Here is a 24,095-nt window from a genome sequence, read left to right on the forward strand (position 1 = left end):
TCACTGTAACTATAGGTTGCAAGTTCAAATGCCCTCACTGTAACTACAAGTTTGTCTTTCTGCCCCTGAACAAGGTTAACCCACTGTTGCTAGACCTGTAACCCATAGGTTCCTATTGCTCAGTTAACTATAGGTTGCTATTGGTCACTGTAACTATAGGTTGCTATTGCTCACTGTAACTATAGGTTGCTATTGCTCACTGTAACTATAGGTTGCTATTGCTCACTGTAACTATAGGTTGCTATTGGACACTGTAACTATAGGTTGCTATTGCTCACTGTAACTATAGGTTGCTATTGCTCACTGTAACTATTGGTTGCTATTGCTCACTGTAACTATAGGTTGCTATTGCTCACTGTAACTATAGGTTGCTATTGCTCACTGTAACTATAGGTTGCTATTGCTCACTGTAACTATAGGTTGCTATTGCTCACTGTAACTATAGGTTGCTATTGCTCACTGTAACTATAGGTTGCTATTGGTCACTGTAACTATAGGTTGCTATTGCTCACTGTAACTATAGGTTGCTATTGCTCACTGTAACTATAGATTGCAAGTTCAAATAAAAGCTGACAAAACAAGTTTGTCTTTCTGCCCCTGAACAATGCTAGTTAACCCACTGTTCCTTGTCAGTTAACCCATTTGTTCCAGACCAGTTAACCCACTGTTCCTAGACCAGTTAACCTACTGTTCCTAGACCAGTTAACCCACTGTTCCTAGACCAGTTAACCTACTGTTCCTGACCAGTTAATGTTCCTAGACCAGTTAACCCACTGTTCCTAGACCAGTTAACCCATGTTGCTAGACCAGTTAACCCACTGTTCCTAGACCAGTTAATGACTGTTCCTAGACCAGTTAACCCACTGTTCCTAGACCAGTTAACCCACTGTTCCTAGACCAGTTAACCCACTGTTCGTGACCAGTTAACCCACTGTTCCCAGACCAGTTAACCCACTGTTCCTAGACCAGTTAATGACTGTTCCTAGACCAGTTAACCCTGCTGATTCGTCGTCGTGATGGGTAAGAATTTGTTCTAACTGACTTGCCAAGTTAAATAAAAGGTAAATAAAAAAATTAAAACTAGGCTTCTCCAATATCTGATGCTATTGACAGATGTTTGTTTACCTTGTCAGATCAGGGATTTTCCAGCAACCTTTCGGTTACAGGCCCTGCCTGCCGAGGCTACGATACGTTTTCGTGCTGGGTTATGATGTTGCTAGGCTACCTGCCGATACGTCTTCGTGATGGGTTATGATGTTGCTAGGCTACCTGCCGATACGTCTTCGTGATGGGTTATGATGTTGCTAGGCTACCTGCCGATACGTCTTCGTGATGGGTTATGATGTTGCTAGGCTACCTGCCGATACGTCTTCGTGATGGGTTATGATGTTGCTAGGCTACCTGCCGATACGTCTTCGTGATGGGTTATGATGTTGCTAGGCTACCTGCCGATACGTCTTCGTGATGGGTTATGATGTTGCTAGGCTACCTGCCGATACATCTTCGTGATGGGTTATGATGTTGCTAGGCTAAGCATAACGATAACTGTTATAATGATTATGCTATATCTGTTTTACAGTAAGATCATAGCCTTTTAAACAATAACACATTTCTCTGAACTGATCCCCCTCAATGATTATAACTTATAATAAAGGATTATATTTTTATTTATTTAAATTAAACCTTATATCTGGTCTTTAGGATCATAGTGGTATCAACAATTCCACATTTCTCTAAACTGATCCCCTCCCATGCTAATGATGAACACTTATTATATCTGGTCTGTAGGACCATAACCATGTCAACAATTCCACATTTCTCTAAACTGATCCCCTCCCATGCTAATGATGAACACTTATTATATCTGGTCTGTAGGACCATAACCATGTCAACAATTCCACATTTCTCTAGACTGATCCCCTCCCATGCTAATGATGAACACTTATTATATCTGGTCTGTAGGACCATAACCATGTCAACAATTCCACATTTCTCTAGACTGATCCCCTCCCATGCTAATGATTAACACTTATTATATCTGGTCTGTAGGACCATAACCATGTCAACAATTCCACATTTCTCTAAACTGATCCCCTCCCATGCTAATGATGAACACTTATTATATCTGGTCTGTAGGACCATAACCATGTCAACAATTCCACATTTCTCTAGACTGATCCCCTCCCATGCTAATGATGAACACTTATTATATCTGGTCTGTAGGACCATAACCATGTCACATTTCTCATAATTGTGTTTATTGTCCCTAAACTGGCCCCCTTCCCTTCCTAGACATGTTTCTGCTCGTCAAACGTTTGTGTCCAAAACGGCATCCTATTCCCCTATGGGTACTGGTCTAAAGTAGTGCCATACATAGGGAATAGGGCTCTGTTCAAGGTAGTGCACTATATATGTAACTGGTGCCAACCCTGGTCAGAAGCAGTGCACTAATATGGAATTAGGGTGCCAACTCTGGTCAGAAGTATTGCACTACTGGTGCCATTTGGAACAAAGACCATAGACTACTGAAGATCCACATGATTTGCCTGGCAGGTTTTCCACCAACATGATCTTCATGTGACCATGCCCCAGGGACGTCAGTCCATGGCTGCATCCCAAATGGAACCCTATTCCATATTTGGTCTTTGACGAGGGTTGGCACCTATTCCCTATTTTAGTCAACAATTACCAGGGCCCATGGGGGAATATTTCGCTGACAAACTGTGAATCTGAACCTGGAGGGAACGAAACAACTTCATGCAAATGTTGTTGTTGTTGTTTTTTTCTCCTCAACAGTCTATTGATTCTGCCAGGTCTGCAAATCATGTGTCAATCTTCAGAACTAAAAAACACAGGCTCTGTCCCATTTGCACACTATTCCTTTATTTAGTGCACTACTTTTGACCAGAGTTGGCACCCTATTCCATATATAGTACACTACTTTTGACCAGGGTTGGCACCCTATTCCATAATAGTACACTACTTTTGACCAGGGTTGGCACCCTATTCCATATATAGTACACTACTTTTGACCAGAGTTGGCACCCTATTCCATATATAGTACACTACTTTTGACCAGAGTTGGCACCCTATTCCATATATAGTACACTACTTTTGACCAGGGTTGGCACCCTATTCCCTATGTAGTGCACTACTTTTGACCGGGACCAATAGGGACACAAAGGGAAAAAACACTTTTCTGACCCAAATGTTGATGTTTTTCCTCCTCTAGAAGCCTGCTGATTGATTGGCTGGTTGATTGGCTGATTGATTGATTCACCTTGTCAATGTCCTTATTTGTCTGTTATGGATAATGATGAGTTGAGCTGTTTGGGTTTTATGAGGTCACACCAGATGTTGGTCCTAATTCTCCCTGTTGGAAAATCAAACCTTCAGCCAGATTGATGTCTATTAATGACTGTCCACTGTTACACCAGTCTGTTACACCAGTCTGTTACACCAGTCTAGACTGAACCATGACTGTCCACCGTTACACCAGTCTGTTACACCAGTCTGTTACACCAGTCTGTTACTAGACTGAACCATGACTGTCCACTGTTACACCAGTCTGTTACACCAGTCTGTTACTAGACTGAGCCATGACTTCCACTGTTACACCAGTCTGTTACACCAGTCTGTTACTAGACTGAGCCATGACTGTCCACTGTTGTGTTACACCAGTCTGTTACTAGACTGAGCCATGACTGTCCACTGTTACACCAGTCTAGACTGAACCATGACTGTCCACTGTTACACCAGTCTAGACTGAACCATGACTGTCCACTGTTACACCAGTCTGTTACACCAGTTTTGTTACACCAGTCTGTTACTAGACTGAACCATGACTGTCCACTGTTACACCAGTCTGTTACACCAGTCTGTTACTAGACTGAACCATGACTGTCCACAATCTTCAGACCAGTCTAAAACACCAGTCTGTTACTAGACTGAACCATGACTGTCCACTGTTACACCAGTCTGTTACTGACTGAACCATGACTGTCCACTGTTACACCAGTCTGTTACACCAGTCTGTTACACCAGTCTGTTACACCAGTCTGTTAGTAGACTAAACCATGACTGTCCACTGTTACACCAGTCTGTTACTAGACTGAACCATGACTGTCTAAAGAATCTCCTTGGGTGACATGAAATTTTTCTTTTCTATTCTACTCCCATTTCTATTACTGACTGCTACCTTTTGACCAGGTTTTTGTTAGCACCCTAACACATACTTTCCGTGGTACACTAGTGTCTGTTTTTCACCAGTGTTGTTACAGTGCTGGCTAGAACCCTATTCCATATTACAGCCTAGTGGACTGTTACCATATATGGGCGTGACCAGTGTTCAACTATGGTCCAATCATCTTCCCAGCGGACCTCACCTGGTGGTTCCAGGCGGTGCTCTGGAACTCCGCTGCCATGACAACAACACCAACAGTCCACTGTTTTGACCGGGTTGAGGTGGCAGAGAGAGGGACAGGCGGCTGGAAGGGGAAAACACTTTTCTGAGTGTTTGTTGGTGCAGTCTGCCCAGGGATTCCATGGGACTGAAGCCTGCAACAACACCAAGGAGCACTCCTCCATCTGATTGTGAATTGATTCACCTTGTCAATGTGTGTTTGTCTATGACTCTGTTATGTAGATAATGATCTGTCTGAGCTGTTCTGTCTCTTTGTCTCCTCTGTCATCACCAGTCGTCTGTCCTCTCTTCTCCCTGTTGGAAGATCAAACCTCTCTGTTCTCAGCCTCTCTGTCTCTCTCTTCTCTCTGTCTCTGTCTCTGTCTCTGTTCTCTCTGACTGTCTCTGTTCTCTCTCCTGTCTGTTACACCAGTCTGTCTGTCTCACTGTCTCTGTCTAGACTCTCTCTCTCCTTTCTGACTGTCTCTGTATCTGTGAGCATATGTACACCAGTCCCTCCCTTCCCAGTCTGTTACAAATCTCTCCATCTCTTGTTCCTACCTAGACTGAACCATCCCCTCGTCCTCCCTCCCACCCCAGACCCCCAGTCTGTTACACCAGTCTGTTACACCAGTCTGTTACTAGACTGAACCATGACTGGTCCACCCTGTTACACCAGTCTGTTACAGACCTGTGACTTACACCTTTACCCTCTAGACTGAACCATGACTGTCCACTGTTACACCAGTCTGTTACAACCAGGAAGGAGTACGAGGGTTACTACGACTGAGAGCTGGCAGGTGCCACCTGTTACACCAGTCTGTTACACAGGCTAGGTGACTGAACCATGACTGTCCACTGTTACAGGGTGAGAGATAGTCTGTAGGGAGGGAAACACCAGAGATTCCAGGCAGTACTGTTTTTGCATACCATGACTGTGCCACAGATCAACTCTATGTCACTCATGTTAACAGTTACATGAACCAGTCTGTTACTATGTTAAGTTAGACATCTATGTGACACTATGTTAACCAGACTGTTACACTCTGTTAACAGTTAGACTGAACCACTATGTTAACAGTTAGACATTAACCACCTCTATGACTCTATGTTAACAGTTAGACATGAACCACCTCTATGTGACTCTATGTTAACTGTTACACCAGTCTGTTACATGGACCACCTCTGTGACTCCATGTTAACAGTTAGACATGAACCAGTCTATGTTAACAGTTAGACATGGACCACCTCTAGACTCTATGTTAACTAGACTGAACCATGATGTCCACTGTTACACCAGTTAGACATGGAACCTATGTGACTCTGACTGTTCCACTGTTACTATGTGACCTATGTTAACAGTCTGTTACAGTTAGACCACTCTGTTAACTAGACTGAACCTATGACTGACATCCACTGTTACACCATGTCTGTGAACACCAGTCTGTTAACAGACTGAACCATGACTGTCCACTGTTACACCAGTCTGTGACTCTGAACAGTTGACACTGAACCACCTCTGTTAACAGTTAGACTGAACCACCTAGTCTGTTAACAGTTAGACATGAACCACCTCTATGTGACCAGTCTGTTAACAGTACTAGACTGAACCATGACTGTCCACTGTTACACCAGTCTAACAGTTAGACTGAACCATGTCTATGTAACCATGTTCAGTTACACCAGTCTGTTAACTAGACTGAACCATGACTGTGACTGTTACACCAGTCTGGACCACACTCATGTGTCTGTTACAGTTAGACTGAACCATGACTGTCTCTGTTAACAGTTGTTACACCAGTCTGTTACAGTTAGACTGAACCATGACTGTGACTCTACTGTTAACAGTCTGTGAACACCAGACTCTGTTAACTAGACTGAACCCTATGACTAGACATGAACCACCTCTATGTGACTCATGTCTGTTACACTCAGTGACTCTATGTTAACAGTTAGACTGAACCACTCATGTGACACCTCTATGTTAACAGTCTGACTGAACTGAACCATGACTGTCCACTGTTACACCAGTAGACATGGTTCTATGTGACTCTATGTTAACTAGACATGACTGACCTGACTGTCCACTGTTACACCAGTCTGTTACATGAACCTGTCAGTCTGTTACTAGACTGAACCATGACTGTTCCACTGTTACACCAGTCTGTTACACCAGTCTGTTACTAGACTGAACCATGACTGTTAACACTGTTACACCAGTCTAGACTGTGACTCAGACTGAACCACCTCTATGTGACTCTAGTCTGTTACACCAGTCTGTGACTCAGTAACTGAACCGACTCTATGGTAACAGTTGACATGTGTCACTCTGTTAACAGTCTGTTACTGTCATGTGTCTGTTAACTAGACACTCTATGACTCTGTCCACTGTTACACCAGTCTGTTACACCAGTTAGACTGAACCACCATGACTGTAACACTAAACATGGACCACCTCTATGTCTCACTGTTAACAGTTCTGTTACACCAGTCTGTTAGTTAGACTGGAACCATGACTGTTCCACTGTTACACCAGTCTGTTACACCAGTCTAGACTGACTCTGTTAACAGTTAGACATGAACCACCTCTATGTGACTCTATGTTACACCAGTCTGTTCCACTCATGTGTCTATGTTACAGTTAGACTGAAACCCATGACTGTCCACAGTTACATGAACCATGTGACTCTCTATGTTAACAGTCTAAACATGGACCACCAGTCTAGTGACTGAACTAACACCATGACTGTGAACCTGTTACACCAGACTCTGTTAACCATGTCCACCTCTATGTGACTCTATGTTAGACTGTTGACTGGTCACCTCTATGTGACTCTATGTTAACAGTCTAGACATGAACCATGACTGTCCACAGTTGACATGAACCACCTCTATGTGAGTCTGTTACACCATGTGTTAAACTAGACTGAACCCTGACTGTCCAGTTGTTGAACCACACCAGTCAGTTAAACATGGACCACCAGTCTGTTCTAGGACAGTTAACAGACTGAACCATGACTGTCCACTGTTAACCAGACTGACCACCTCTATGTGACTCTATGTTAACAGTTAGACATGAACCACCTCTATGTGACTCTATGTTAACAGTTAAACATGGACCATGTCTATGTGACTATGTTAACAGTTAGACATGAACCACTGTTAACACCAGTCTGTTACACCAGTGACTCTAGATGTGACTGAACCATGACTGTCCACTGTTACACCAGTCTGTTAACAGTTAGACATACACCATGTGACTCTGTTAACAGACTGAACCATCTATGTGACTCTATGTTAACAGTTAAACATGAACCACCTCTGTGACTCTATGTTAACAGTTAGACATGAACCACCTATGTGACTCTATGTTAACAGTTACATGAACCAGTCTGTTAACAGTTAGACATGAACCACCTCTATGTGACTCTATGTTAACAGTTAGACATGAACCACCTCTATGTGACTCTATGTTAACATACACCAGTTAGACATGGACCACCTCTATGTGACTCTATGTTAACAGTTAGACATGGACCACTATGTGACTCTATGTTAACAGTTAAACATGGCTCTATGTTAACAGTTAGACATGAACCACCTCTATGTGACTCTATGTTAACAGTTAAACATGGACCACCTCTATGTTCTATGTTTCTAAACCATGAACCTCTATGTGACTCTATGTTAACAGTTAGACATGTCCAACCATTCAGTTATGTGACTCTATGTTAACAGTTAGACATGTCTATGTGACTCTATGTTAACAGTTAGACATAACTCTATGTGACTCTATGTTAACAGTTAGACATGAACCACCTCTATGTGACTCTATGTTAACAGTTAGACATGAACCACTCTATGTGACTCTATGTTAACAGTTAGACATGAACCACCTCTATGTGGCTCTATGTTAACAGTTAGACATGAACCACCTCTATGTGACTCTATGTTAACAGTTAGACATGGTCCACCTCTATGTGACTCTATGTTAACAGTTAGACATGGACCACCTCTATGTGACTCTATGTTAACAGTTAGACATGGACCACCTCTATGTGACTCTATGTTAACAGTTAGACATGAACCACCTCTATGTGACTCTATGTTAACAGTTAAACATGGACCACCTCTATGTTAACAGTGAACCACCTCTATGTTAACAGTTAGACATGAACCTCTATGTGACTCTATGTTAACAGTTAGACATGAACCACCTCTATGTTAACAACATGAACCATCTCACTCTATGTTAACAGTTAGACATCTCTATGTGACTCTGTTAACAGTTAGACATGAACCACCTCTATGTGACTCTATGTTAACAGTTAAACATTTGTCTATGTTAACAGTCTGACATGAACCACATGTGACTCTATGTGACTCTATGTTAACAGTTAGACATGAACCACCTCTATGTGACTCTATGTTAACAGTTAAACATGGACCACCTCTATGTGACTCTATGTTAACAGTTAGACATGGACCACCTCTATGTGACTCTATGTTAACAGTTAGACATGAACCACCTCTATGTGACTCTATGTTAACAGTTAAACATGGACCACCTCTATGTGACTCTATGTTAACAGTTAGACATGAACCACCTCTATGTGACTCTATGTTAACAGTTAGACATGAACCACCTCTATGTGACTCTATGTTAACAGTTAGACATGAACCACCTCTATGTTCTGACATGGACCTGTCTATGTGACTCTGTTCAGTTAGACATGTCCACCTCTGTGACTCTATGGTAACAGTTAGTCATGAACCACCTCTCTGTCTCTATGTTCTCTGTTAGACTGTCTATGTGACTCTATCTAACAGTTCCTCTATGTTAACAGTTCTCTGTCTCTCTGTCAGTTAGACATGAACCTGTCTCTATGTGACTCTATGTTAACAGTTAAACTGAACCACCTCTATGTCTCTATGTTAACAGTTAGACATGTCTCTATGTCTCTATGTTAACAGTTGACATGAACCACCTCTCTGTTAACAGTTAGACATGTCTATGTCTCTCTGTTAACAGTTCTGTCTCTATGTTAACAGTTAGACATCTCTCTGTCTCTATGTTAACAGTTAGACATGTCTATGTCTCTATGTTCTCTGTCTCTCTGTCTCTCTGTTAACAGTTAGACATGAACCACCTCTATGTCTCTCTGTTAACAGTTAGACTGTCCACTGTCTCTATGTCTCTATGTTAACAGTTAAACATGTCTATGTCTCTCTGTTAACAGTTAGACATGAACCACCTCTATGTGACTATGTTCAGTTCTCATGAACCACCTCTATGTGACTCTATGTTAACAGTTAAACATGTACCACCTCTATGTGACTCTCTGTTAACAGTTAGACATCTCTGTGACTCTATGTAACAGTTAAACATGGACCACCTCTGTCTCTGTTAACAGTTCATGAACCACCTCTATGTGACTCTGTTCAGTTAGACATGTCTCTATGTGACTCTCTGTTAACAGTTAAACATGTCTCTATGTCTCTATGTTAACAGTCATCTCTGTGACTCTATGTCTAACAGTTAGACATGTCTATGTGACTCTATGTTAACAGTTAGACATGTCTCTCTGTGACTCTATGTTAACAGTTAGACATGAACCGTCTCTATGTCTCTATGTTAACAGTTCTGAACCACCTCTCTGTCTCTATGTTAACAGTTCTGTCCACCTCTGTGACTCTATGTTAACAGTTCACATGAACCACCTCTATGTGACTCTATGTTAACAGTTAGACATGAACCACCTCTGTTAACAGTTAGACATGAACCACCTCTATGTGACTCTATGTTAACAGTTAGACATGAACTACCTCTATGTGACTCTATGTTAACAGTTAGACATGAACCACCTCTATGTTAACAGTTAGACATGGACCACCTCTATGTGACTCTATGTTAACAGTTAGACATGAACCACCTCTATGTGACTCTATGTTAACAGTTAGACATGAACCACCTCTATGTGACTCTATGTTAACAGTTAGACATGAACCATCTATGTGACTCTATGGTAACAGTTAGACCATGAACCACCTCCCTGTCTCTATGTTGTCTTGCATAAACCAAATCTATGTGATCTCTTCTGTTAACAGTTAGACATGAACCCAAATTCTCTATGTTAACAGTTCCCATCCCCTGTTAACAGTTAGACATGAACCACCTCTCCCTAACACCCCCAGACCACCGTTCTATGTGAATCTATGTTAACAGTTAGACATGGACCACCTATGTGACTCTATGTTAACAGTTAGCATGGACCAACCTATGTGACCCTATGTTAACAGTTAGACATGACCTATGTGACTCTATGTTAACAGTTAGACATGAACCCTCCTATGTGACTCTATGTTAACAGTTAGACATGAACCCCCAGTGACTCTATGGTAACAGTTCATGAACCATCTATGTTAACAGCCAGGAATGAACCACCTCTATGTTAACAGTTAGACATGAACCTACTCTATGTGACTCTATGTTAACAGTTAGACATGAACCACCTCTAGGTGCCATGTTAACAGTTAGTCATGAACCAGTATATGTGACTCTATGTTAACAGTTAAACATGGTGACCTCTATGTGACTCTATGTTAACAGGGACATGAACCACCTCTATGTGAAGTTAACAGTGAGACATGAACCACCTCTATGTGACTCTATGTTAACAGTTCGACATGAACCACTCTATGTGACTCTATGTTAACAGTTAGACATGAAGAGAGAGATCTCTATGTTAACAGTTAGACATACTATGTGACTCTATTTTAACACAGATGAACCACTCTATGTGACTCTATGTTAACAGTTAGACATGACCACCTCTATGTGACTCTATGTTAACAGTTAGACATGAACCACCTCTATGTTAACAGTTAGACTATGTGACTCTGTTAACAGTTAGACATGAACCACCTCTATGTGACTCTATGTTAACAGTTAGACATGGACCACCTCTATGTGACTCTATGTTAACAGTTAGACATGAACCACCTCTATGTGACTCTATGTTAACAGTTAGACATGAACCACCTCTATGTTAACAGTTGACATGACACCTCTATGTTAACAGTTAGACATGAACCACCTCTATGTGACTCTATGTTAACAGTTAGACATGAACCACCTCTATGTGACTCTATGTTAACAGTTAGACATGGACCACCTCTATGTGACTCTATGTTAACAGTTAGACATTAACCACCTCTATGTGACTCTATGTTAACAGTTAGACATGAACCACCTCTATGTGACTCTATGTTAACAGTTAGACATGAACCACCTCTATGTTAACAGTTAAACATGGTCCAGCTCCAAACAGGTTCCTGTCTGACATACTGTATGTTTATATCCCCCCTCCCTCTCCTCTGCCCACCCAGTGCCTGAGCAGCCTCCAGTGATCAGTCTGTCCCAGAGAGAGAGGGTGATCCTGAGGAGAGGAGAGCAGTTTGAGATCACCTGCAGCTCCTCCAACCTCAACCCTGACTTCAGCATTAAGTGGGACTTCCCTGTTGGAGCGGTGAGACTGGCTTCATACTGACTCTCTCTCTCTCTCTCTCTCTGTCTCTCTCTCTCTCTCTCTCTCTGTCTCTGCCTCTCTCTCTGTCTCTCTCTCTCTCTCTCTCTCTCTCTGTCTCTCTCTCTGTCTCTGTCTCTCTCTCTCTGTCTCTCTCTCTGTCTCTCTCTCTGTCTCTCTGTCTGTCTCTCTCTCTCTGTCTCTCTCTCTCTCTCTGTCTCTCTCTCTGTCTCTCTCTCTGTCTCTCTCTCTCGTCTTTATCAAAGGTAATAGACGTTTATATAGTGCCACAACGTAGTAACTTCTACCATTACACTAACCATGACCCACCTGAGAGTCCAGTATAGTGAACCCCTGAACTCTGACCCCTGTCTGCAGCGTGCCTTCCAGGCCCACACCTCCCACATCCTGGCTGGTTCCCGTGGTTACCAACGCTCCACCTCCCTCTGGATCACCTCTGTCAACCAATCAGACGCCGGGACATACCGATGCCACGCCCACAACGAGAGGGGCGCCACCGCCGATACCCTGCACCTGGATGTCCGTGGTGAGTGCGCGTGCGTGTGCGTGTGTGTGTGTGTGCGTGTGTGCGTGTGTGTGTGTGTGTGTGTGTGTGTTTGAGCCTCGCAAAGACAGAACCTCAACGATGGAATTTGTTAACCTCTATAACACTGTAACTGATGATAGTCTAACCCTGTCAGAGAGAGGGAGAGTCTAACCCTGTCAGAGAGAGGGAGAGTCTAACCCTGTCTCAGCCTGTCAGAGAGAGGGAGAGTCTAACCCTGTCAGAGAGAGGGAGAGTCTAACCCTGTCAGAGAGAGGGAGAGTCTAACCCTGTCAGAGAGAGGGAGAGTCTAACCCTGTCAGTGAGAGGGAGAGTCTAACCCTGTCTCAGTCTGTCAGAGAGAGGGAGAGTCTAACCCTGTCAGAGAGAGGGAGAGTCTAACCCTGTCTCAGTCTGTCAGAGAGAGGGAGAGTCTAACCCTGTCAGAGAGAGGGAGAGTCTAACCCTGTCAGAGAGAGGGAGAGTCTAACCCTGTCAGAGAGAGGGAGAGTCTAACCCTGTCAGAGAGAGGGAGAGTCTAACCCTGTCTCAGCCTGTCAGAGAGAGGGAGAGTCTAACCCTGTCAGAGAGAGGGAGAGTCTAACCCTGTCAGAGAGAGGGAGAGTCTAACCCTGTCAGAGAGAGGGAGAGTCTAACCCTGTCAGAGAGAGGGAGAGTCTAACCCTGTCAGAGAGAGGGAGAGTCACCCTGTCTAACCCTGTCAGAGAGAGGGAGAGTCTAACCCTGTCAGAGAGAGGGAGAGCCTCACCCTGTGTGTGTTCCCCTCCAGAGCGAGGCTTCATCAGTATGCTGGGTGACTCCCGGCCTAGCCAGTCTGCTGTCAGAGAAGGGGAGAGCCTAAGCCTCAGGGTAGAGTTTGAGTCTTACCCCAGACCAGGCACTCTGTCCTGGGCTTACAACGGCAAGACCCTCCACAACACCACGGAGCACGTCATCACTGCCCAACGACACCGATACAGGTACTCTCCACAGACAGATACACGCTCTAGTCACATGGGACATCAGTGTGACGGGTCACAGTGTAATATCTCATTCAATCATTTTATTTTAATAATTAAAGTGCAGACAATGATAATAATTTAACTTTAGAAAAATATGATGAACAACTTTTTGGGGTATACTAACAGAACTATACGTTAATTAGATTAAATCTATTTCAGCGTTACATTAAACGGTATTTAAATACAGCAAATATCTCTTAAAGAGCCACTCCACTTTTCAAACTCATATTCATTATCTTATTATCTCCAGCCAACATCATGTTCATTATCTCATTATATCCAGTCGATCCCTGTTTACAGGGATAATTCTGGATGGTTACAGGGATAATTCTGCATAGTTACAGGGTTAATTCCGCATGGTTACAGGGTTAATTCCGCAAGTTACAGGGTTAATTCCACGTGGTTACAGGGTTAATTCCGGATGGTTACAGGGTTAATTCCGCATGGTTACAGGGTTAATGCGTGGTTACAGGGTTAATTCCGCGTGGTTACAGGGTTAATTCGCGTGGTTACAGGGTTAATTCCGGATGTAATTCCGCATGGTTACAGGGTTAATTCCGCGTGGTTACAGGGTTAATTCCGCGTGGTTACAGGGTTAATTCCGCGTGGTTACAGGGTTAATTCCGCGTGGTTACAGGGTTAATTCCGCGTGGTTACAGGGTTAATTCCGCGTGGTTACAGGGTTAATTCCGCGTGGTTACAGGGTTAATTCCGCGTGGTTACAGGGTTAATCCCGCGTGGTTACAGGGTTAATTCCGCGTGGTTACAGGGTTAATTCCGCGTGGTTACAGGGTTAATTCTACGTGGTTACAGGGTTAAAACAAAAGGGTTAGTTTAGGTATTCATTCTGAGTGGTTAAGGTCAGGGCTATGGTTTGGGGGAAGGTATTCATTCTGAGTGGTTAAGGTCAGGGCTATGGTTTGGGGGAAGGTATTCATTCTGAGTGGTTAAGGTCAGGGCTATGGTTTAAAACAAAAATAAGCTTCCATCAAGTATTCTCCCGGCTTGTTGGAGCGTTGTGAACTGCCGTGGTCCAGGGGTCTAAAGGAGCAAGCTTGGTCTGACCACGCTTCGTCTCCGAGCGTCTTGAGTTTGTGCCAGTGCTTATGGTAAGTGGAGAGGAAGGCATATATCGACGTCCCAGGGACCTTTCCAAACGTCTGACATCCATCCAATGCTGTTTATATTGACCAGTCTGTTCCAGTATAATACCAGTATCTACATACTGTTTCTATTGACCAGTCTGTTCCAGTATAATACCAGTATCTACATACTGTTTCTATTGACCAGTCTGTTCCAGTATAATACCAGTATCTACATACTGTTTATATTGACCAGTCTGTTCCAGTATAATACCAGTATCTACATACTGTTTCTATTGACCAGTCTGTTCCAGTATAATACCAGTATCTACATACTGTTTATAGTGACCAGTCTGTTCCAGTATAATACCAGTATCTACATACTGTTTATAGTGACCAGTCTGTTCCAGTATAATACCAGTATCTACATACTGTATGCTGTTTCTATTGACCAGTCTGTTCCAGTATAATACCAGTATCTACATACTGTTTCTATTGACCAGTCTGTTCCAGTATAATACCAGTATCTACATACTGTTTCTATGACCAGTCTGTTCCAGTATAATACCAGTATCTACATACTGTTTATAGTGACCAGTCTGTTCCAGTATAATACCAGTATCTACATACTGTTTATATTGACCAGTCTGTTCCAGTATAATACCAGTATCTACATACTGTATGCTGTTTCTATTGACCAGTCTGTTCCAGTATAATACCAGTATCTACATACTGTTTCTATTGACCAGTCTGTTCCAGTATAATACCAGTATCTACATACTGTTTATATTGACCAGTCTGTTCCAGTATAATACCAGTATCTACATACTGTTTATAGTGACCAGTCTGTTCCAGTATAATACCAGTATCTACATACTGTTTCTATTGACCAGTCTGTTCCAGTATAATACCAGTATCTACATACTGTATGCTGTTTATATTGACCAGTCTGTTCCAGTATAATACCAGTATCTACATACTGTTTATATTGACCAGTCTGTTCCAGTATAATACCAGTATCTACATACTGTTTATATTGACCAGTCTGTTCCAGTATAATACCAGTATCTACATACTGTATGCTGTTTATATTGACCAGTCTGTTCCAGTATAATACCAGTATCTACATACTGTTTATATTGACCAGTCTGTTCCAGTATAATACCAGTATCTACATACTGTTTATAGTGACCAGTCTGTTCCAGTATAATACCAGTATCTACATACTGTACGCTGTTTCTATTGACCAGTCTGTTCCAGTATAATACCAGTATCTACATACTGTTTCTATTGACCAGTCTGTTCCAGTATAATACCAGTATCTACATACTGTTTCTATTGACCAGTATCTACATACTGTTTATAGTGACCAGTCTGTTCCAGTATAATACCAGTATCTACATACTGTTTCTACATGACCAGTATCTACATACTGTTTATATTGACCAGTCTGTTCCAGTATAATACCAGTATCTACATACTGTTTATAGTGACCAGTCTGTTCCAGTATAATACCAGTATCTACATACTGTATGCTGTTTATATTGACCAGTCTGTTCCAGCATAATACCAGTATCTACATACTGTTTATAGTGACCAGTCTGTTCCAGTATAATACCAGTATCTACATACTGTTTCTTTGACCATATCTACATACTGACCAGTCTGTTCCAGTATAATACCAGTATCTACATACTGTTTATAGTGACCAGTCTGTTCCAGTATAATACCAGTATCTACATACTGTTTATAGTGACCAGTCTGTTCCAGTATAATACCAGTATCTACATACTGTATGCTGTTTATATTGACCAGTCTGTTCCAGTATCTACATACTGTTTATAGTGACCAGTCTGTTCCAGTATAATACCAGTATCTACATACTGTTTATAGTGACCAGTCTGTTCCAGTATAATACCAGTATCTACATACTGTTTATAGTGACCAGTCTGTTCCAGTATAATACCAGTATCTACATACTGTTTCTATTGACCAGTCTGTTCCAGTATAATACCAGTATCTACATACTGTATGCTGTTTATATTGACCAGTCTGTTCCAGTATAATACCAGTATCTACATACTGTTTCTATTGACCAGTCTGTTCCAGTATAATACCAGTATCTACATACTGTTTCTATTGACCAGTCTGTTCCAGTATAATACCAGTATCTACATACTGTATGCTGTTTCTATTGACCAGTCTGTTCCAGTATAATACCAGTATCTACATACTGTTTCTATTGACCAGTCTGTTCCAGTATAATACCAGTATCTACATACTGTATGCTGTTTCTATTGACCAGTCTGTTCCAGTATAATACCAGTATCTACATACTGTTTCTATTGACCAGTCTGTTCCAGTATAATACCAGTATCTACATACTGTTTATAGTGACCAGTCTGTTCCAGTATAATACCAGTATCTACATACTGTTTATAGTGACCAGTCTGTTCCAGTATAATACCAGTATCTACATACTGTATGCTGTTTATATTGACCAGTCTGTTCCACATACTGTTTATATTGACCAGTCTGTTCCAGTATAATACCAGTATCTACATACTGTTTCTATTGACCAGTCTGTTCCAGTATAATACCAGTATCTACATACTGTTTCTATTGACCAGTCTGTTCCAGTATAATACCAGTATCTACATACTGTTTCTATTGACCAGTCTGTTCCTGTATAATACCAGTATCTACATACTGTTTATAGTGACCAGTCTGTTCCAGTATAATACCAGTATCTACATACTGTTTCTATTGACCAGTCTGTTCCAGCGTAATATCAGTATCTACATACTGTTTCTATTGACCAGTCTGTTCCAGTATAATACCAGTATCTACATACTGTTTCTATTGACCAGTCTGTTCCAGTATAATACCAGTATCTACATACTGTTTATATTGACCAGTCTGTTCCAGTATAATACCAGTATCTACATACTGTATGCTGTTTATATTGACCAGTCTGTTCCAGTATAATACCAGTATCTACATACTGTATGCTGTTTATAGTGACCAGTCTGTTCCAGTATAATACCAGTATCTACATACTGTATGCTGTTTATAGTGACCAGTCTGTTCCAGCATAATACCAGTATCTACATACTGTTTCTATTGACCAGTCTGTTCCAGTATAATACCAGTATTTACATACTGTTTCTATTGACCAGTCTGTTCCAGTATAATACCAGTATCTACATACTGTATGCTGTTTATATTGACCAGTCTGTTCCAGTATAATACCAGTATCTACATACTGTATGCTGTTTATAGTGACCAGTCTGTTCCAGCATAATACCAGTATCTACATACTGTTTCTATTGACCAGTCTGTTCCAGTATAATACCAGTATCTACATACTGTTTCTATTGACCAGTCTGTTCCAGTATAATACCAGTATTTACATACTGTTTCTATTGACCAGTCTGTTCCAGTATAATACCAGTATCTACATACTGTATGCTGTTTATAGTGACCAGTCTGTTCCAGTATAATACCAGTATCTACATACTGTTTATATTGACCAGTCTGTTCCAGTATAATACCAGTATCTACATACTGTATGCTGTTTATAGTGACCAGTCTGTTCCAGTATAATACCAGTATCTACATACTGTTTCTATTGACCAGTCTGTTCCAGTATAATACCAGTATCTACATACTGTTTATATTGACCAGTCTGTTCCAGCATAATACCAGTATCTACATACTGTATGCTGTTTATAGTGACCAGTCTGTTCCAGTATAATACCAGTATCTACATACTGTATACTGTTTCTATTGACCAGTCTGTTCCAGCATAATACCAGTATCTACATACTGTATGCTGTTTCTATTGACCAGTCTGTTCCAGTATAATACCAGTATCTACATACTGTATGCTGTTTCTATTGACCAGTCTGTTCCAGCGTAATACCAGTATCTACATACTGTTTCTATTGACCAGTCTGTTCCAGTATAATACCAGTATCTACATACTGTATGCTGTTTCTATTGACCAGTCTGTTCCAGTATAATACCAGTATCTACATACTGTATGCTGTTTCTATTGACCAGTCTGTTCCAGCATAATACCAGTATCTACATACTGTATGCTGTTTCTATTGACCAGTCTGTTCCAGTATAATACCAGTATCTACATACTGTTTCTATTGACCAGTCTGTTCCAGTATAATACCAGTATCTACATACTGTTTATAGTGACCAGTCTGTTCCAGCGTAATACCAGTATCTACATACTGTATGCTGTTTATATTGACCAGTCTGTTCCAGCATAATACCAGTATCTACATACTGTTTATAGTGACCAGTCTGTTCCAGCGTAATACCAGTATCTACATACTGTATGCTGTTTATATTGACCAGTCTGTTCCAGCGTAATACCAGTATCTACATACTGTATGCTGTTTCTATTGACCAGTCTGTGAAAATGGCAGATTTCTATGTTTTATAGAAAAAAAAGATAAAAGTTCTACCCTGCAACATCATCAAAAGTTAAAAACAGAGATGTTCAAAACACTAAGAGATTCACAGTGACCACCTTTTCATTTCTGAATGATCACGTCTGGTTTCTCTTGCAAGGGTGAAATGAGTGGGGGCTGAACCACTAGGTGTTTGAGGGCTGAACCACTAGGGGCTGAACCACTAGGGGCTGAACCACTAGGTGTTTGAGGGCTGAACCACTAGGGGCTGAACCACGAGGTGTTTGAGGGCTGAACAACTAGGGGCTGAACCACTAGGTGTTTGAGGGCTGAACCACTAGGGGCTGAACCACTAGGGGCTGAACCACTAGGTGTTTGAGAGCTGAACAACTAGGGGCTGAACCACTAGGGGCTGAACCACTAGGTGTTTGAGGGCTGAACCACTAGGGGCTGAACCACTAGGTGTTTGAGGGCTGAACCACTAGGGGCTGAACCACTAGGTGTTTGAGGGCTGAACCACTAGGGGCTGAACCACTAGGTGTTTGAGGGCTGAACCACTAGGGGCTGAACCACTAGGTGTTTGAGGGCTGAACCACTAGGTGTTTGAGGGCTGAACCACTAGGGGCTGAACCACTAGGTGTTTGAGGGCTGAACCACTAGGGGCTGAACCACTAGGTGTTTGAGGGCTGAACCACTAGGGGCTGAACAACTAGGTGTTTGAGGGCTGAACCACTAGGGGCTGAACCACTAGGTGTTTGAGGGCTGAACCACTAGGTGTTTGAGGGCCATTGTCTTCCAACAGGTGGCGTCGTTCTGATGCGACAATGCGTTGCCAGTTGCAGACGGCCGTCGTAAGACAATGGCAAGAGGACTGAGGCGTAGCAAGCAACTGAAGCGAATCGTTTTCCCTCCATAAATACATTGTAGCTAATCGTTTCCCCCTCCATAAATACATTGTAGCTAATCGTTTCCCCCTCCATAAATACATTGTAGCTAATCGTTTCCCCCTCCATAAATACATTGTAGCTAATCGTTTTCCCTCCATAAATACATTGTAGCTAATCGTTTCCCCTCCATAAATACATTGTAGCTAATCGTTTTCCCCTCCATAAATACATTGTAGCTAATCGTTTTCCCTCCATAAATACATTGTAGCTAATAGTTTCACCTCCATAAATACATTGTAGCTAATCGTTTTCCCCTCCATAAATACATTGTAGCTAATCGTTTTCCTCCATAAATACATTGTAGCTAATCCTTTCCCCTCCATAAATACATTGTAGCTAATCGTTTCCCCCTCCATAAATACATTGTAGCTAATCCTTTTCCTCCATAAATACATTGTAGCTAATCGTTTTCCCCTCCATAAATACATTGTAGCTAATCCTTTCACCTCCATAAATACATTGTAGCTAATCGTTTCCCCCTCCATAAATACATTGTAGCTAATCCTTTTCCCTCCATAAATACATTGTAGCTAATCGTTTTCCCCTCCATAAATACATTGTAGCTAATCGTTTCCCCCTCCATAAATACATTGTAGCTAATCATTTCCCCCTCCATAAATACATTGTAGCTAATCGTTTCCCCCCTCCATAAATACATTGTAGCTAATCGTTTCCCCCTCCATAAATACATTGTAGCTAATCATTTCTCCCTCCATAAATACATTGTAGCTAATCGTTTCCCCCTCCATAAATACATTGTAGCTAATCGTTTCCCCCTCCATAAATACATTGTAGCTAATCGTTTCCCCCTCCATAAATACATTGTAGCTAATCGTTTCCCCTCCATAAATACATTGTAGCTAATCGTTTCCCCCTCCATAAATACATTGTAGCTAATCCTTTCACAAGAACAAGTTACATTTGTGTTTTACATAACCTTATCCTACATTTCTATATGTTATAATAAACAAATCACAACATGTTGACATTCATATTTATTTATTTGTACCTTTTTATTTAACCAGGCGAGTCAGTTAAGAACAAATTCTTATTTACAATGACGGCCTGGGAACTGTGGGTTAACTGCCTTGTTCAGGGGCAGAATGACAGGTTTTTACCTTGTCAGCTCGGGGATTCGATTTTGCAACCTTTCGATTTCTCGTCCAACGCTCTAACCACTAGGCTACCTGCCTCCTCTAACCACTAGGCTACCTGCCTCCTCTAACCACTAGGCTACCCACCTCCTCAAACCACTAGACTACCTGCCTCCTCTAACCACCAGGCTACCTGTCTCCTCTAACCACCAGGCTACCTGCCTCCTCTAACCACCAGGCTACCTGTCTCCTCTAACCACCAGGCTACCCACCTCCTCAAACCACTAGGCTACCTGCCTTCTCTAACCACCAGGCTACCTGTCTCCTCTAACCACCAGGCTACCCACCTCCTCAAACCACTAGACTACCCGCCTCCTCAAACCACTAGACTACCCGCCTCCTCTAACCACTAGGCTACCTGCCTCCTCTAACCACCAGGCTACCCGCCTCCTCTAACCACTAGACTACCTGCCTCCTCTAACCACTAGGCTACCTGCCTCCTCTAACCACCAGGCTACCTGTCTCCTCTAACCACCAGGCTACCCGCCTCCTCTAACCACTAGACTACCTGCCTCCTCTAACCACTAGACTACCTGCCTCCTCTAACCACTAGGCTACCTGCCTCCTCTAACCACTAGGCTACCTGCCTCCTCTAACCACTAGGCTACCTGCCTCCTCTAACCACTAGGCTACCTGCCTCCTCTAACCACTAGGCTACCTGCCTCCTCTAACCACTAGGCTACCTGCCTCCTCTAACCACTAGGCTACCTGCCTCCTCTAACCACTAGGCTACCTCCCTCCTCTAACCACCAGACTACCTGCCCACTATTAAATCACATTCAGACTTTTGGTGTCACAGGACAATAGTATCGTAAAGAATTAAAATAAAGGATTTTTATTTACAGGATGAAAAATATAAAAAATAAAACTGGTATTATTTTATATATTATTTTTATACCTCACATTCTCTTCTGTACATATAAGAGGGGAAGGTAACCCTGTTCCTGGACTATAACAGGGACTAATAAAATATATCTTAGCCCTGTGATTGGCTAAATCCAACCCACCAGGGGAAGGTAACCCTGTTCCTGGACTATAACAGGGACTAATAAAATATATCTTAGCCCTGTGATTGGCTAAATCCAACCCACCAGGGTTGCCTACCCATTCCTGGACTATAACAGGGACTAATAAAATATATCTTAGCCCTGTGATTGGCTAAATCCAACCCACCAGGGGAAGGTAACCCTGTTCCTGGACTATAACAGGGACTAATAAAATATATCTTAGCCCTGTGATTGGCTAAATCCAACCCACCAGGGGAAGGTAACCCTGTTCCTGGACTATAACAGGGACTAATAAAATATATCTTAGCCCTGTGATTGGCTAAATCCAACCCACCAGGGGAAGGTAACCCTGTTCCTGGACTATAACAGGGACTAATAAAATATATCTTAGCCCTGTGATTGGCTAAATCCAACCCACCAGGGTTGCCTACCCATTCCTGGACTATAACAGGGACTAATAAAATATATCTTAGCCCTGTGATTGGCTAAATCCAACCCACCAGGGTTGCCTACCCATTCCTGGACTATAACAGGGACTAATAAAATATATCTTAGCCCTGTGATTGGCTAAATCCAACCCACCAGGGGAAGGTAACCCTGTTCCTGGACTATAACAGGGACTAATAAAATATATCTTAGCCCTGTGATTGGCTAAATCCAACCCACCAGGGTTGCCTACCCATTCCTGGACTATAACAGGGACTAATAAAATATATCTTAGCCCTGTGATTGGCTAAATCCAACCCACCAGGGTTGCCTACCCATTCCTGGACTATAACAGGGACTAATAAAATATATCTTAGCCCTGTGATTGGCTAAATCCAACCCACCAGGGTTGCCTACCCTTGTAGCACAAACTACATTTCATTTGAACATCAATCAACATTGCAGTTTGTGTGCCAGATTTAGCCAGTTAGCTAGTTAACTGAAGTCAATGGACAGATTGATTTTCAAAACTTTTTTGTTTTTTTAAAGAAAAATTTCATGTCAAACAAAAACATTTAGTCAAACATTGTGTATAGATGGAGGCTGATTGTCCTTCACCAATGACTTGAGAGAGGCTGAAGGTGTGTGTGTAAGTGTGTATGGTGTGTGTGTGTGTAAGGTGTGTGTTCCTACCCTGCTGTGTCAGCCCCCCGTCTAAACACAATGTTTTACTAATTGTTGTTTTTACGTGAAATTCATGTGAAATATTTATGTTGACTTAAAAAAATAATCAATCTGCCCATTGACTTCAGTTGAAAACTGGCTGGATAAAATTGAAAGCTTATTGACTGAAAGTGCTTTTGCGTATTGGAACAATGCAGGGGGGTTTTCCTACCACAGAAAACTACCCTTTTAACTTTTCTTAATATACGGTGCAGATGTGTATTTCAGGGTAAAACCCTCACCAACCTAACTGGAATGACTAACAGATGCTTCTTGGAAAATGCAGTTGTTCCTCCATTTAAAAAAGAGTTGAAGCTAGCAGTCGTTCCCTCCATTTTTAAAAAGGAAGAGTTGAAGCTAGCAGTCGTTCCCTCCATTTAAAAAGGAAGAGTTGAAGCTAGCAGTCGTTCCCTCCATTTAAAAAGGAAGAGTTGAAGCTAGCAGTCGTTCCCTCCATTTAAAAAGGAAGAGTTGAAGCTAGCAGTCGTTCCCTCCATTTTTAAAAAGGAAGAGTTGAAGCTAGCAGTTGTTCCCTCCATTTAAAAAAAAGAAGAGTTGAAGCTAGCAGTCGTTCCCTCCATTTAAAAAGGAAGAGTTGAAGCTAGCAGTCGTTCCCTCCATTTAAAAAGGAAGAGTTGAAGCTAGCAGTCGTTCCCTCCATTTAAAAAGGAAGAGTTGAAGCTAGCAGTCGTTCCCTCCATTTTTAAAAAGGAAGAGTTGAAGCTAGCAGTTGTTCCCTCCATTTAGCAGTCGTTCCCTCCATTTTTAAAAAAGGAAGAGTTGAAGCTAGCAGTCGTTCCCTCCATTTTTAAAAAGGAAGAGTTGAAGCTAG

General features: G+C 42.0%; 1 protein-coding gene and 1 long non-coding RNA gene across 9 annotated transcripts; one reads left to right on the plus strand and one right to left on the minus strand.

Moving 5' to 3' along the window:
• The first annotated feature begins 1,016 nt into the window (after window positions 1-1,016).
• LOC127924435 (mast/stem cell growth factor receptor kita-like) lies at window positions 1,017-19,881 on the plus strand. The gene is made up of 5 exons (XM_052509166.1): window positions 1,017-1,020; window positions 11,792-11,931; window positions 12,307-12,475; window positions 13,263-13,452; window positions 19,809-19,881. The coding sequence occupies exons 1-5, from the start codon at window positions 1,017-1,019 to the stop codon at window positions 19,879-19,881; spliced, it is 576 nt and encodes a 191-aa protein (XP_052365126.1).
• A 729-nt stretch (window positions 19,882-20,610) lies between these two features.
• Window positions 20,611-22,571, minus strand: LOC127924436 (uncharacterized). Of its 8 annotated transcripts, none has more exons than XR_008117909.1 (3): window positions 21,641-22,571; window positions 21,316-21,565; window positions 20,611-21,140 (listed from the first exon to the last, which is right to left on the minus strand). It is a non-coding gene; the product is annotated as an uncharacterized LOC127924436 (long non-coding RNA). The 8 variants fall into 8 exon arrangements; XR_008117908.1 differs by having other exon boundaries at window positions 21,616-22,571; XR_008117910.1 differs by having other exon boundaries at window positions 20,612-21,140; window positions 21,316-21,515.
• Between the last annotated feature and the right edge of the window lie 1,524 nt (window positions 22,572-24,095).

This window comes from Oncorhynchus keta, unplaced genomic scaffold (genome assembly GCF_023373465.1).
Source record: "Oncorhynchus keta strain PuntledgeMale-10-30-2019 unplaced genomic scaffold, Oket_V2 Un_contig_4052_pilon_pilon, whole genome shotgun sequence".
NCBI classification, from domain to species: domain Eukaryota; kingdom Metazoa; phylum Chordata; class Actinopteri; order Salmoniformes; family Salmonidae; genus Oncorhynchus; species Oncorhynchus keta.

Coding starts and splice junctions, on each gene's coding strand:
- LOC127924435 (XM_052509166.1), top strand. Junction 12,476..13,262: donor CCTGCACCTGGATGTCCGTG/GTGAGTGCGCGT, acceptor GTTCCCCTCCAG/AGCGAGGCTTCATCAGTATG. Junction 13,453..19,808: donor GCCCAACGACACCGATACAG/GTACTCTCCACA, acceptor GTCTTCCAACAG/GTGGCGTCGTTCTGATGCGA.